General features: G+C 41.6%; 1 protein-coding gene and 1 gene segment (V, D, J or C); both read right to left on the bottom strand.

Moving 5' to 3' along the window:
• Positions 1 to 669: 669 nt before the first annotated feature.
• ighd (immunoglobulin heavy constant delta) lies at positions 670 to 9,825 on the bottom strand. The gene is made up of 10 exons (XM_062531694.1): positions 9,324 to 9,825; positions 7,712 to 7,993; positions 5,765 to 6,055; positions 5,142 to 5,453; positions 4,745 to 5,020; positions 3,369 to 3,689; positions 2,759 to 3,079; positions 1,893 to 2,183; positions 1,477 to 1,625; positions 670 to 1,076 (listed from the first exon to the last, which is right to left on the bottom strand). The coding sequence occupies exons 1-10, from the start codon at positions 9,598 to 9,600 to the stop codon at positions 1,068 to 1,070; spliced, it is 2,529 nt and encodes an 842-aa protein (XP_062387678.1). The 5' UTR covers positions 9,601 to 9,825; the 3' UTR covers positions 670 to 1,067.
• Positions 9,826 to 11,883: 2,058 nt separating this feature from the next.
• On the bottom strand, positions 11,884 to 16,452 carry LOC134076575 (Ig mu chain C region membrane-bound form-like). The segment is given in 5 exon segments: positions 11,884 to 12,460; positions 12,690 to 13,016; positions 13,339 to 13,665; positions 15,295 to 15,609; positions 16,315 to 16,452. Coding segments are annotated over 5 exon segments (1,377 nt in total).
• Between the last annotated feature and the right edge of the window lie 365 nt (positions 16,453 to 16,817).

Here is a 16,817-nt window from a genome sequence, read left to right as displayed (position 1 = left end):
AAGGCACTCAACGTTCAAGGTCTCATACACCAATATGCAAATCACTGCATGCCCTGTACTTTCTGATAACCAACCCAACCCAGATTAGGGAGTGGTCAAAGACGGAGACTGAAAGCTGATCTGGCTTCAGTGAGCAGCTCAATGCGGGTGGATGCACAACGTTTGATAACGCGTTGAGAAAAAAGCTCCTGAAAGGCCCTCAAAGCAGAAGTGAAACCCTCTCACAGAGCACCATCTGGCCCAGAGGGGCTGAGAAATGCGTCTGAGTCTCGAACACCTGGGCAGAAACACTGGGTCTTCTTTGCAGGGCTGACCACAATTTGCATCTGACAAACGAGGCGGTTATGCAACCGGCTCCATGTCTCTTCCTTCCCTAAAACTGGTGCCCACTGAGGCCTGGACATCGGTCACTTCATCAGCTCTTGCATTGAAATCACAGTATGTTAAACAATAGTTTATCATTATCATTATTAGTAGTAACAAGAGGAGGAGGAGAACATATATTAATATTGAAAAACTATTGATAAATAACTATTAATGGTATTATTAACATAAAGAGTTTCATTTGTGTATGTACTAATAATGTACAAAATTAGATTGATAAGATAGATGGATTGATCTCCTGTGGAAATTGTGGCTTTTTCAAATAATGCTTCACAAGAATTCAGGTGTAGAAGTAATGTTTTATTCTACCAATAAAACAAGACATACAGTAAGCAGAACTGAAATATTTATAAACAGCTGTTAAATCTGTACAATATTCTTGGAGATGTCTTTATTTGATTTATATATATATAAATATATGAAATGATATATCATTTAACAAGTAATAATGTTACATCTATCTAGTTCTTGATTGATTCTTCTATAATCAAGTGAGCCCTAAAAGACAGTAACAAACAAAAAAGTAAATGGATAATGCTTTTAAAATACAAACGATCTTCAGCAGAAAACATGTAACCAATTCAATTCAATTTGCAAAGGAAATGTGTAAAGGCAGCTAATTATCGTTCCATCCTTGCGCGCCAGTTGGTAGGAGACGGCGCTCTAGGGTGAAGCTGTTCATTTCATTTCACCTGAAAAGGGAGAGGGCAGCAATGTGACTCTCACAAGGACAACGGCAACTGAAATGACTGATCTGTAGCAACAATAACACTGTCTTAATGCTATATGAATGCTCCCAAGACTCTTAAAACAAACAAGATGCTGCCATTTCAGTCCATCTGCCAGTCCTGGAAATGATTATGAAACACTGATGAAGGAAGGTGTCTATCTTAAAACTCCTCTTAAAAATGCTCATGACGGCTGATCTCTTTATGATGTTTTTGTTACTATGGACCATGGTTCATGTTGTGCCATGAAGGAGAGCCTTTATGGATCCCAGATACAGCAATACACACAATTGACTGACCGCAGGGCATTTCAACTGTGTATGTGAGCCATGTGTCGACTCTGGACATATGATGTGCTCCTCACCTTAATCAGAGTGACAAGACAGCTGTAGAGGAGGCAGAAGAGGAATAGGAAGAGGAAGGCCCAGGCCATGTTCATCGTTTCTCCAACAGTGTCCTCAGGAACAGCATCCGCCATGTTGTCGTCAATAAACAGAACTTCTTCCTTCGGCTCTGGTTTAATAACATGGTTAAATGGGCAAAGACAAAATATTGTTGGTAAATAGCAAATGATGATTCTTGTCATAATAAATAATTAACATATTTTTAGACGGATTTCCAAGTCAAAACATGGAGAGTGTGTGTGTGTGTGTGTGTGAGTATGTCGGTGAACTTGTTGTACAGAGGTATGAGACAAGAAAACATGCTTCCTAAGAGTAAATATTTAAGGCATTTTAAATGATTTTTAAGTCTGCTTATAGTGAGAGTTCATATTGGCACCTGGTTTGGAAGTGCTAACAGACAATGATCTTGTGATGTGAGTGACGTTGCAGGTGAACTTCACCCGACTGTCCCAGTCGCCGGAAGACAGGTTGAGGTGGCTGTGGACGCTGAACTTCCCGTCGGGTCCTTTGGACGGCTGAGTGGTTCGTTGGTCTGCGGTCTCCATGCTGACGTCGTTTTTTAGCCAGGTGACGCTGATGGACTCGGGGCTGTAGCCAAACACCAGGCACACCAGCTCGGACAAGCCCTTCAGCAAGGTGACCGTAGGCTTGGAGAGTTCCACCGAGGCTGAGGAAGAGATTCAAGTATGGAGGAAGAGACACAGAAGACGGAGAGAGAGAAGGAGAGAGGGAGACAGAGGAATAAGTTAGCCAGGGAAGAGGACAGATATAAATACAACCTGCATAACAGCCCTTAGCAAAAAGGAGTTCATGGAGGTGTTGGAAATATACTAATGATTTACTTATTCTGAACTAAGTACCGTACGTAGCTTACTTTTTGAGTACAATTGACAGAAAACTGATTTATACTTGGTTTATACTGAAGTACAGTACAAGTTTAAGTATATCCAACCTAGGTTTACTTGATAAAATTCACTTTAAGTATACCTTTTTGGTAAGGGAGGTAACATGACACTCAGACAGACATACTTTACAGCTACATTTTATAAACAGATTTGAAACTCCTGAAGCTGAAGCTACCTGAAATGCATATAACTTATGAAAAGTTTGGATAGTCAAGAAACCAGACTATTGGTCAGGTCCACAGAGAATCTACCAATATTTGGTAAGCCTCTTGCATAACTCTGTCTGATCACTTCACTTCTGAAATGAGCTCACAATGTCACTGAGATGCACGCCTACCAAACAGCTTTTCCACAGTGGCAGAGGTGGGCTCAGCGGAAGACTCGTGTCTGACCACACAAGTGTAAGCGCCCTCGCGCCGCTCCTGCGATGGCGACAGCGGAAGACTGCTGGACGTGGCGTACGTTCCGGCTTCGGTGCTGCTGCTCACAGGGCCGTTGGTGTACCGCGAGGCGGGCACCTGTGTGCCGTTGACCTCCCAGTGGACGAGCACCTCGGCCGGCGAGAAGCCGGTGACCACGCACAGCAGGCCGAAGCCATTGGAGTGGACGAGTTCGGCATCGGAGGGCCTCACAATCTTCACCGTTGGCCGGCGCATGTCTGAGGAGGATGTCCAGTTAGCGTAACTGTTATGGCAAATTTAACACTGTACGTATAGGTTTGACAATGTGTATTGGAAAGTGGATGGCTTTTCCTCTAGTGTTCAGATTGTCCACAAAAGTATAGGTAGAACAGTGTTTTATGTATGTAGTATGTAGTGTGTGTGTGTGTGTGTGTGTGTGTGAATGCGTGCATGTGCATTTTAGTATCAAAATTCTTCTAAACTTTATTCTTCATAACTTTACACACAGTAAGCATGAACAATCAGACTGGTTGGTTGGTGACTGACCTTTTGCTTTTGAGATGTGTCTCACCAGTGCACTGGGGTCACAAGCCCTCCTGACTTCACACGAGACGTCCTTGTGGCCATGCCACGAACTGGCCGGCAGGTTCAACACGCTGCGCACACTCTGGGTCCCATTCTTGTTTTCAGGCAGATCCTGTCTCATGACCCCGTCGGAGGTGACCACCCCACCGACCCTCCAAACGATGGGCAGGCCTGAGATGTTGAACCCGACCACCAGGCAAGTGAGCGGCACACTGCTGCTGGCCGTGCGGTTCAGGGGGGGTCCCATGATGTAAACCTCTGCACGCACAGAGTGTGGGGACACTGAGGGGGGCAAAAGACAAGAAACCACAGAGCAGGGTTAAAGGGAAACATGAAAGAATACCTAGAATATATAACAGCAGAATGTGAAGAAACAACCATTTTGATGTAGATGGGGGCCGACCAACCACCCAACTGACAGTCCGTCTCATTGGCTCATTTTCACCTTAGATATAAATAAGTGTGTGTGTGTATAAGATTTCACAGGATCAAGAGAGGAAAGCAATAACTGTCCATATGTAACCCTAAATCTTAAAAAAAAATGTGTTTATGAACATAGTAGGGTGGGGAGGCCACTATTTTTTTGTATTACAGTGTCACAAGTAATGATGAAGGCACCAAAACATTAACTTAAAACTTCAGACAAGATATACCAAGTCTATGGCAGAGGAATTTACACAGTGATGGGGAACGATACAGTCTTTCACAATTTGATGTTATTAATTGTTGTGTATAACAACACAGCATATCCCTAGATGTATTGTATACATTTAGCATTGACTTCATGACATTAAGTTAGAGGCCAAGTCATTTGCACTGACCAATGACTGGATTACTCAGGGAACAGTGTGCAAATGATACATAGTTTGCATGAATCTCTTATGTCTGGCATGTGCGCTTCGAAGCCTCCAACCTCAGTAGCATGCAAAGCACCTCTACAGTCCCAAGGGTTTGACTGCTTTACATTCTGAGAGCGAAAAACTCAACTGACACACAATATTACACACACATCTGTAAAGTGAATGACGGGCTTCTAAATATCATGCATACTGTATAGCGTATACATGTAATGTTAAGTATGCTTTCATTCACATATCGAGTTGATAAGATGCTGTCCATTACATGATAGATAAATAGTCACCCAATTTCCATCTTATTGTCATGTTCACTTTTTTGTATGCAATATTGGTGTGTTATTGTAAAGCAACTTCAATTGCATCTCTGCACGAATGGCACAATATACAGACCGACTGATTGATTGATTGATTGATTGATTGATTGATTGATTGATTGATTGACAATAAAAAACCCATAATGAATGAAACTCACTGCATTACCTGAGCAGATACTTATGTCTCTGATTGTTTTGCTTGCGTGATTTTGGTTGTGGTCTTCCACCTCGCAGGGAAACGTTGTGCCTTTGTACCACTCTGTGTGTGGGACATTGATCTCGCTGGTGACAGTGAGGCGACCGGTGTCTTCCATGGAAACCTTGCTGTTCTCGGTCAGGTTGGGGACGTTCCATTTCACCTGCGGCTTGAAGCCTGACGCGACGCACACCAGCTTCATAGAGCTGAACCCAGGGGCCAGGAACAACTCCAGAGTTGGCGGAGCTTGAAAAACATCACATACATCACTTTGTTTAATGTTTTCTTCTAACTACTGTAAGTCAGTATAATGTTCGAAACCCTGCACAGCATTGCAGTGTGAGTGAAGTCGGAATATGTCGCCTACCAAAAAGATTTCCTGTGTCACCGGAGGTCTTTGTGCTCTTTGCTAAGTTATGAACGACTTTACATGCAAAGGTTTTGTTGGCGCTTCTCTGGTCTTGGGGAATGGTGAACCGTACAGCGGTCAGGCTATGCTGGTCTCCCTGGATGGGGATGTTAACATACTCAGACATTGGGAGATCTTTCCCATTAGCCTGGAGGGTCACCAAGACCTCATGGGAAGACACGTCTCCTAGGAGACACTCCAGCACCGCCCCGTTATCTTTCTGCCAGTCCTCTAGGGGTCTTCTGATGGTCACTGTTGGGTTTTCCTCACCTGTCCAGAGAAAGGAGAGAGAGAGAGAGTGAGAGAGAGAGAGAGAGAGAGAAAGAAAGAGATAGAGAGAGTTAATGAAATGCTGTTGTTTAAATACTATCTATCTATATTATTTTTCATTGTGACAAATGATAATACCCCTAGACAGTATTATATGTTACTTTTGTGGTACTTAATATATTAATGTCTGTAAAGCATTATCTGATTTGATTTGAAAGAAGCGGCGGGGGGGGGGGGGGGGGGGGGGGGTTGTTGGAGGTTGGAGGAGTTTTAGTAACAATGTCTATCGATGTAGTGAAGGCCTTTCCAACCTGGCAGGGTTATGGCTGCCTCAGTTGGGTAGCATGGGTGCTCCACTTTGCACTTGACCTCCTGCGGGCTCTTCCACAAGCTCACGGTGAGCGTGAGGTTGCTGGTGAGCCTGCCGCCAGACTCGCTCCTCTCATTGATGCCCGATGTCTCCTGTTTGTCGTTCACCCACCAGGACACTCGGCTGCCGGTTGTGGCCGCGACTTTGCAGGTCACGACGACCTCGTCGGACGTGGCAATGTCTCGGACACGTGGTCTCTCCAGCTGGACGCGTGGAGCCAGGAAGTGACCGTCTGCAGGTCGGCCAAAGGCAGAAGGAAAACAACAATCCCTGCCTCAGTTCATACAACAACCATATGATATGAAAATCTTACCAGTCCTATCAGTTCAAGTCTGAGGTTTACGGCTACTGACAACCGATGGTTTGGTTCTCAACCTTTTTTGGACAAACGCCCCCTAACCTCTTGATGATCCTCTTAACGCCCCCCCGCCCCCCCCCCCCCCCCCAAAAAAAATCACTAAATATTACAGGCAAAAAAAGTGTCGCTGATACCAGAGTTTTGGTAAAAAAAATAAATAAAAAAAAAAGTGAAACAGAAGTTTCTTATGAGTAATGAAACCTATGTTGTAGAAAAGGAATTAAGTAACCCTCCCCCCATAATATATGATCATAATGATCATCCTTACCACAATTATTGTTATGCTATTTTGCATGCACTTCAAAACAGTCAACATTGCTAACATTGTTCACAAAATGTTATGAAAAGTTATTGAAAACATATGCACATCAGTGGACTGTTTTACTGATGTAAAATATAATTACAAGTTTCATTGCTTTTGCATGGTTGCATAATGATTGCATGGAAAAATACTTCTCAAAACAACAGCAATTATATGGGTGCCATTGTTTTTGGATGTTTACCTCATGCAAGCATCATACACTGGTAGGCAAATGGAAAAAATGGACATGTCTTTTTAATAACCTTATTTTTTTAATGTAAGGATTCAGGAAACACAACACCAACTTTTTGTATGGTAGGCTAAGTGACCGAGCAGATAGGCATAAATTACTGACTTGGAGTTACAGTAAACAGGAAGATATGCTTCAATAGCTTTTGGCCATGTTATATTCAAATTTGGCAAAACAATACTCAATATTCGACTGTATTATAGTCTCTGCTATGTTATGGACGTTGGAAGAATCCACGTCGTTCTATTAAATGTTGTTACATAATTAAATAGCCTTCCAACCGGTTGCAGAGGAGATTTGCTACCAATAACGTTCTTATCGAGTAGTTTCAGTTTCTCTCGCCTAAACGCGCACATGCATGCATTGAATGCACGCCCATAACACCACTTAATTGCATGCCTGTATGTTTGAAGACGCCAAACTAGCGAGTAGCCTATTTCCTGATTACAGAAATGTTGTTTTCTTTTTCTGTCGGTCCACGATTGCTTCATCAGTTGCAAATCAGACAAAGCGCCGGGAATAATTTCACTATGTGGACCGTAGGCCTGCAGTGTTCACGTTGCGGCCGGTGCCGGTCTGCGGCCCATAGTTTGAGAACTAGTACCATGTAGCATTGACATCAATTCAATCATTTGCACAAAGACATCGTTTTAATCAAAATTCAAATATACACTATGTGTAGTCACTGTCAGAGGCTTAAAAGTTGAGATGAATAACAGTGATTCACGGCCCCCATTTGTGCCCGAGCGCCCCCCTCTATGCTGCCTCGTCCACAGCGCCCCCCAACAATGTCCGAACGCCCCCTGGGGGGCGGTACCGCCCCCGTTGAGAAACCCTACATGTAGACATCTGTGTGATCATGACAGTTTTATGATGAATAGTCAATAAATAAAGAAATGTCAATTTCATCTGAGAACACATTAGTTTAAGTACTAAAACACAATGTATTTGTTACACCCTCTTGTACACAAGCACTCACCTTCACACACTTGGATGCTTTTTTCAACCCAATCATAAATGCCCGGCCCTTTTGGCTTCATCCTACAGGTGTAGTTGCTGCTTTTGCTCCACAAGGTGGTGTCAAACTCCAGTTGACTGATCTGGCCAAGTGGTTTGGGGGCAGCCTGGGCCTTGCCATCTACGATCCATTCCACAACCAACTCCTTCATATCGGCGCCGTCAGCAGCACACAGTAGCTGGGCCTTGGAGCCACTATCCTTTCCCGTCCACAGTGGAGGTTGAAGAACAACACTGGGCTGGTCTTGGGTACAAATATTGAACAATAATGGTTTTCTGCTAACAGCCATCTAAGCAGCAAGACACTATCAGATGGGGAAACCTATGCCTAGAGTACCGTTTCTCTGGACTGCATGGTTTCTATAAATACAATGTTTTATGGCAATTTTATGGCAATTCTATCATACACACAAAGTGCACCTGTGAGAGTGTCTATCTATAATGGTAAAACACATATCCCAAGACTAGTACATGACATTCATCATATTTACAATTGTCATTTATTACTAAGAACATGAGGAGTAGAACAACAGAGTCAATGCATGGCGATGAGGTCAGGCCTTAATGAGTTCAGCTCACAGCAGGTGTTAGGACCAGGCCAAACCCAGGGCTTAAAAAAAGCTCCTGAAAGGCCCTCAAAGCAGAAGTGAAAGCCTCTCTCAGAGCACCATCTGGCCCAGAGGGGCTGAGAAATGCGTCTGAGTCTCGAACACCTGGGCAGAAACACTGGGTCCTCTACAGGGCTGACCGCAATTTGCATCTGACAAACAGAACGGTTATGCAACCGGCTCCATGTTCCTTCCTTCCCTAAAACTGGTGCCCACTGAGGCAGAAGACTAAACCTCACATGCACCTGATCATGATGGACAGTTTTGCAGTGTAGGGGTAGTTATGTAGTTTAGGGGGTGCACGCACACACACACACACACACACACACACACTTGGAGCACAACACACTTGGAGCGAGTACACACACACACCAGGAGCACACACCCTAGATCAAGTTGTTGGGGTGTTAAGTGCCTTGCTCAAGGGCTCCTAATCCATGTTGATGTTCATTTTGGGGTCCACATTGAGAGCCTTTTAAAAACAATTAGACCCAAGTTTGGCTTTTATTTTAGATTAAATAAAGGTGTTTAATATGTGTTCCTTATTTGGCAAGGAAAAAGTTGGTACAAAGCACATTTATATCAGTGTTAAATTATGCTGATCTAATTTACTGTATGCACTCTTCAGCATTATTAAAAAAAACTAGATGCATTATATCACTGAATATGAATATGAACTGCTCTCATTAGATTACGCAAGACCTCAGAAACAATATAGTATACATGTCCAATGTCCATGTAATATTTAGTTTCATGCATATATAAGTATGCACTTGCGATTGTTGATTTCCCTTTTAGTTAAAGAACACAATCATATAAAATGCTTCACCTTTCACTTTGATGATCCTCATCTGATCTGAGGCCTAGGTGATTTATTTGGTGAAAAACAGAAGTCGAAAGAGAACTTGATGCCTGCTTCAGAGATGCATACTGTAGAGGTAGACCGGCACAGGGCAATTTACTCACCTGTTTCTTGATTTGGTACTTCTATGGACTGGTCTCCAGCCTTATGCTTGAATAGACATGTAATGTTGGCGCTCTTTGCCCACTGCTCATCGCTGATGACTAGGTAGCTGCTAGCGGTGTTGTTAGTCTCTGAATCTTTCTGGTTGCAGCTACCTTCCTCCTTCATGGAAACGCCATCACGCTCCCACTGAAATGTGTGCTCAGAGGGGGAAAAATCCCGGGCAAGGCAGACGAAAGTAGACGTCTTGTTTAGACGCTCTTGCTCGGATGGGAGCATTATGTAGAGTCTGGCAAGTTTTAGCACCACCTCTGGAAAGTAAACACCCAGGAATACATCAATAATTGTTTCTCATGTGTCAATTAAATAGCATTGTTGTATTATCTTTTGCTGCGGTAAAAAAAAAAATATATTATTGAAGAAACATTTATATACATTTGTACATTATGGATGTATGTTTGTATGTACTGTATGTATGTATGACTTACCAGTTATCAGTGATTTCAGGATCATATCACCACTATTCAATGTTGACTTAAGAAATCAATAACACACACACACCACACTGAAATCCATTCCATCCTCTTTTTAGCATCTTTATTGCCATCTTTCTACAAATCCGAAATGTCAAATCACACTGAAATATGTATACAGTCCAAATAGTATTTCTCAATAAAAGGTTAAAAATACACAACTTGACGCAGAAGACAATGGTAGCAGATTGTTGTCCTCTTCATTTAACCTGAAAGAAGAGATTTAAATACATTAGCCAGTAGTGCAGGCTTAATCTACACTTGTGTGTAATTATTATTATTATCATTATTATCATTATTATTATTATTATTATTATTATCATTATTTAATTGAAGTGCAGAGAACTGTTGCCAAGCCACCCCCGATTCTTTAGGTAATATGAATCAACAAGTGTCACACAACAAGGCCTACATGAGAACTGGTCAGCCTCTGCGTCTGTGCCCCCACGTTTATCGTTTAGACACAATGGAGCATCCAGGTCTTAATGAAGACAATGATTTGACTTGCTTTCTGTAAATATCTCCTGTACACAAATGTCTCTATTCTATGTTCTTGATATGCAGTTTTTTTTGATAAGCCTACAATCTGTAGGCTATAAAGGTGAAACCTACAATTAGTAGGAGTGAATGTGAAGGCCTGAAGAAGACCAGGTACTTTGGTTGAGACATGTTGGCTTTTTAATATGTATGTATCCATTACAATAAAGCCTTTTAAAATACATCCTTTCTCGTCCTCACTCATCTTGGTGTGCTTGATTGCTTTTCGTAATGGAATAATTATTTATTATCCCGCTTTCCCCAAGAGCACCAAACATACTTTTGGATATATACACCTAATTCAGAGAGCTACCGGTCTCAGATTTAAAGTATTTCATCCCCCTCAGAGATTGCAGAACAATCTGGCATTGTGTAAGCCTTGTGAATTTTGGTTCATTCTATCAATGTATCCTTCGGTCACTGAGAAGATGTGTGGTACGCTGCCCTACAAAGCCAAAGAGCAGTAACTGCGAAAATTCCAAACTGAGAAAAACAGCTTTTTTGTTTGTCTTCCACACTGAATTTAGCAGATACTGTCAAATGAAAACTCCTATCTTCAGTAACTGTTTCAGTAGATCAATGAGATTTTAACTGATTGATCAACACCATTGAGCTATTTACTTTACCTTGATGACGGTGGCTCCAACACTGTAAAAGAGCATAATGAGGAAGAGGAAGATGAACGTGAAGGCAGTGTTTGCCATGCCATCACCATCCATGCCATAGCTTTGATAATCTGTCCACACAAGGCAGATGTCTACAAGGGGGCAAATATCACATTTAGACAGCTTAGCAATGAGACAGTCTGTCCCCTAACCCTGCATGCCACCTTTGGGGATTCAATTCTTGTACACACAGATTGCATCAGTTCTCTGCAGGTTTTGTCTTTAATTCATACCTATAGACTAATATTGCATGTACACGGAGAGGAGAGAAAGGATATGACCTCTGGAGTATTATGTTACATGATACGTTGCAACATGACCTCTAGCTTGTGTCTTGGCTTGCTGCTGTTGATCCAGAAGTTGTGTCAGTATGCCTGACATGTCAGTGCAGGGCATGAATGAGCACACAAAGAGACGAGAGCACTTCAAGCTTTTGACACAGACGGCACAATCCTGGCTGACTTTAGGACAAACATCTAATACAGTTGTGTGACACAGAAAGCACATTCAGCTGCAGTGTTAGGTCTTGGTCTTTGTAATGTCTTGTTTGGACCTGTGTTACTGTCTGACCTGTGATTTTGTTTTGTGGTCTTCGTAATGCTCTGTTCACCTGGAGATCTTGCCAAAACTAGACTGACTTGCTGAAGGTAATAATTCTCAAACGTTACACACAGTTTTGTCCAAATATTTAGAATTTGATAGGCCATTTGGGAAACACTGATATACTTTTTTGATACATATTATCTTACAATAATAGATCTGTGTGTGCTACATCAGAGTTGAGCAGCATACAATGACAGACAATCACAAACAGCACAGGGCGTGAATAATGATATGCTTTTTTATTTGCCAAACGAAGGGATCTTCAGAAAAGGTACACACAAGCAAAGGAAAAAGGGAAGCACACATTATTACACATACACAACAGCTTTTCAATACACATGGAACCAAGAATGCAGGAACACAAAAGTGGCACACACACATACACACATGCACACACAAATGCACTGACACCTCAGTTGCTTCTGCACTGCGGGACGTTCATGCTCAGACTGACTACGTTCGGCTTCTGGGAGCTGTTGTCAATGGACCTCGTAATCATTCGGACGGTGGCATCGCTGTTCTCGTGGTACACCACACAGCTAAACACCACTCCGCTCTGCCAATCTACTTGAGGGATGGTGAGCTGGCTGTACACCGAGTATGCCGTTTCAGAATCGGCATTGTCACTATTTATGACATCGGTCTGTTGGGACTTATCCACTGGCTCATCGTTAGCAAGCCAAGACACAAACACCTCTTTGGGGTAGAAATCTTTCGCATAGCAAGTGAGGGTCATATCCTCGCTCTGCTCGTTTTCAGGAGGAGGTATTAGAAAGACCGAGGGCTTACGGTGACTTCCCCCTGTAATTGCGAGAACCATGTTAGTCTTTACATTTAGTCAGCCATGCCAGCTAATCTGAATGTTCCTTTACACCGCCAAATGTTGAAATCAGGTTCCTCAATTCACTGAACTAGGGGGGTTGTATAGGTGATGTACAGTCAATATAATGTGTTATATGCAGTCTGGTACTCACAGCATTAAATAACAAACGTGGAAAGACAGAAACGCAGACACAAACATTCAACTTACCATTTTGTCGTCTGTAGGTCTTTGTTATTCCTGAAGGAACCTTCTCATGAGGGACAAAGCAGCTGAACTCTGTGCCATTCTCCCATTCTTCAAATGTAACTTTCAGCTTCATAATGAGGCTGCTGTCCACCTCCTTGAGGCCAGGGTCACTATTCCATTTAATAAATTGTCCATTTTTCCTCCATTCCAAGTCACCTTTCTGAACGCCTGAAATCTGGCCAGTAATTTTGCACTCAACAAATCCTTCCTTACGAACGAGAAGATCCTCAGTAGAGGGGGCCTTGATGTTAACCTCTATAGCTATTTTGTCATCACCATCACAGTCATCTGTGTGCAGACAATGAACAACATTTAGCACTTTTCCCCAAAACCATTCAGTGTACAATTAACATTATTTAAGAACCTGCCATTATTAGTATCATAATATGCTACAAAGTACTAAATGTTGTTGTCTAAATTATGAGATGAAGATGAATGATCAGAATTATGATCATTAGAATAGAATTATTATTAGCATCTCATTATATATCAATCGGAATGTAAATCAGAATCATGTTTTCTATTACATTTGTATGACTCCTCTATTGATCTACTGCTCTGGCTACTGGTCAGTGTGAAATGAAATGCTTTCAATAAAATAAAGACTTACCATCGCTGAGGCTATATCCCACTGATTTGATTTTTTCTCCAGTCTTATGCTGAAAGACACATGTAATTTTTGTGCCCGGGTTCATCCATACACTCTCTTCGACTTGAAGGTAACTGATAGCAGAGTTATTGCCATTCGATGAGGACGTGAAACTGTATGTAGCGGGGACTTCCGTCACCTCAATGCCTACTTCTTTCTTCCATTTAAATGTGTGGCCAGGTGGAGAAAAGGCAGCAGCTAAGCAGGCAAAGGTAGCAGTATTATTTTGCTCTATCTCTTCGCTCGTAGGCTTCATTAAATACAGAGTTGGAATATGCAGGATTTCTTCTGCAAAACAAACACAGACACAAAGACAGGTTTGTGCAGATGCTTAAGGAGAACATGTGGTAGTCAGAAGGAGGCTGATTTGAAATGGCCTATCTCATACTTAAATAGTACAATTCATTGTCATAAATGGATGTGTCATGTTTGCAATTGGACATGCAAACAGAAATGAATAAAGACCCTTTAAAGAGGGTAACACAATGACCTTTAGGTTGCCATCCCAACTCTACCACTGTCACAAACCCAGCGCAGAAAGGCACAGGTCATAGCAGAGCCCAGTGTTTAAGTGATACATAAGTAAACTGGTTTATCTAAGACAGCAGTCAAACAGAGGAGTCTCACAGGACACTTAAGTCTACAGAGCACAACAGGCAAGCCAGACTTTGTCATGCCTTAGAGGCCTTTGCTTCTATGAGAGTCCTTTGTTTGAATTGTTTGAATTCTCAACCAACCACTGGCTGAAGGAAAATATAAAACACACACACACACACACACAGTGGTAGTGGAGGATGTAGAGATAAATAGCAGTATGGACAAAAACAAAGAGAAATTGTGCACTTTAAGCAAGCAGAAATTAGCCCAAGAGTTTGGACATCTCAGACCATGACGCATACCTCGCCACATGTAGATTACATCCATTTCCATTTCAGAAGGCAGTCTAAAACACTGAATAAGGAAGAGCAACACTTGCTCAGCATATTGGTCTTGCTTATTAGCTGTCTAGAGCTTAGCGCCAGGAGCCAGAACTAGTGGTAGAATGAGCATTCCAGTGCTATAGTCATGCTGTTGTTTCATAACTTTATGGTGCAGGTGCATGTACTGTACATGTTGCCAACATTTTTGTGGTCTCTGTAGTCTGCATATAAAGTTATAAACCATTGCCGTACTGTAATAATACCGTAATATAATATTTACATTTGTAAAGATGGGTTCATCTTATATTCTGTTAAATTATTTTTAGGATGCTCATTTAATGACAGGGAAAAAAAGAAAAAGGAGATTCCTTAACCATTATCTCATGTTTTATATTGATATATTAAGATATTTGTTGGTATCACAGTTAATTGATATTTAGAAGTAATGAGGTAGGTTACTAACTAAATACACTGAATCTTATTTTGTGGCATGTCAACTGAGAACAGTTAAATACCATAATATGCACACAGAGTGTTATTATTGTCCTTGTTAAAAAGTACTTAAGTACGTGAAAAATGACAAGGCGCTTACATATTACAGATTACATAACGGACGCCACACCACCATTTACATGTTCTCCTAATGAGTTCATACTGAGTTCATACTGAGTAGAGAGTATGAACCTCCAAAATGAATCCAAATCTTTTAATTCAGTTGGAGGTACAAATGAGGTCTATTCACAACCCCAATTTTACCAATGCGTCAAAAGATTAGTAGGCCTATTCATTTGAGAGGTAGAGCTACATGGAAATATAGGCTACATTTAAAACACATGTAGCTGCGCAGTGCTGAGAGATCTGTACATAATACTGTACATATTACATAGGTCTACATAAAATTCATTACTAAGCAAATGAGTATTTTTCAGACGATATTGTAATCAATCACAAGTCTAGCCCATTCTGTAACATCTGCTGCAGTAAAAATAATCCTTACCTGGCTTTTTTACACCAGCCGTAGTTACTCCAGGCGTCTTGGCGGTGGCACCGTCCACTTCACAGGTGAAAGTTTTCTTTGCTTCCCAGTCTGCTGCCGGTACGCGAATCTGGCTGATCTTGGAGTACTTTCCATCCTTGGGAATGTCTGGGTATTGTATGAAGTCAGTAAGGTCTTGTCCACTTGGGTCTTTCCATTTAAACTTCTGTGAGTCGGCTGGCAAGAATCCTGACATAACGCAACCCAGAGTCACGAATCCACCGTCAGATCCACACTGTGACAGTGAGAAGATGGACGTCGGCACCGATGAGGCTCCTTATAACAAACAAACATAAAAAAATCATATAGAATATATCAGAAAATGCATAGAAATCAATAACTGACCTTTGCTAGTTTTTTTTTCCATACGGACACGCCACTTACCTGTTGTGACAGTAACCAGAGTGCCTTTGCCCCAGTAATCAAAAGCCCAGTTGCACAGCACTTATTAAAACAACCATGCAAGACAAATAGCCCACCGAACATTCACTGTCTCAGTACATCATCGTTAATTTCCTACGAGTTTTAGTTCATATTGCAATTTGCACATTCGTATAGTTCATATATTTTCGCTGCACCAAACATTAATAGAAAATGCTAAATGGAATTCGCTGTTCTTACCAGATGAAACCGTGACCATGGTTCCTTTCCCCCAGTAGTCAAAACCGTAGTCACAGTGAGAATTGTTGGCGATTTATCGTGCAAAAATGTAAGACGAGTAGATTTCACCGCTTTTAGACCCATACTTTATATAGACTGGTTCAGAATAGATAATGGATTCCTATCAAACACGCAACTGCTTGGATATAATCAATATATCATGGAATTAGGCGAACATCACTGTCTCAATACAGCAGCGTTCATTTACTCCGAGTTTTACTTCATATTGCAATTTGATTGTCTAAGACAGCATATTCCGTAGGCCTAGCATATACATCAAACAGAAGGCTACAATAGAAAAATATAATTCACTGTTCTTACCGGATGAAACAGTGACCATGGTTCCTTTCCCCCAGTAGTCAAACGCGTTGTCACAGTGCGCATTTTTGACTCATTAGCCATGCAAAAACTTTGACTTAGCCACTTAGACTCATACTTTATGGGAACTATTGGCTGAAGCTAAATTGATTATCGAGTGTTCTTTCAAACACACTACTGCTTTAGATATGTTCAATAGGCTAAACCATAGAATTAGTCAGGCTCCTGTTATTATGGTGGCCTATTCAAAATATTAAACTCACAGTTTGTCGCAAATGTCATAGGACCATAAAACCATGCTTGGTTTGCTTACTAAATATTTATCTTAATTGAAAAGAAAACATTTAGGCCTAGGCTAGTTTAACGCCTGCCTAACATGACCCTGAAGAGACTGTCAAAACGGTAGTCACGCAGGTAGAATATTACGAGTACACGTGCATCGGAGAAATAGGCTAGGCTTACCATATTTTTGTTTATGTCTAATTCGATGCCTGCAAAAAATCTAC

Source organism: Sardina pilchardus, chromosome 3 (genome assembly GCF_963854185.1).
Source record: "Sardina pilchardus chromosome 3, fSarPil1.1, whole genome shotgun sequence".
NCBI classification, from domain to species: Eukaryota; Metazoa; Chordata; class Actinopteri; order Clupeiformes; family Clupeidae; genus Sardina; species Sardina pilchardus.
The sequence above is the reverse complement of the archived record's forward strand: the minus strand, read 5'-3'. Positions and strand labels throughout refer to the sequence as shown.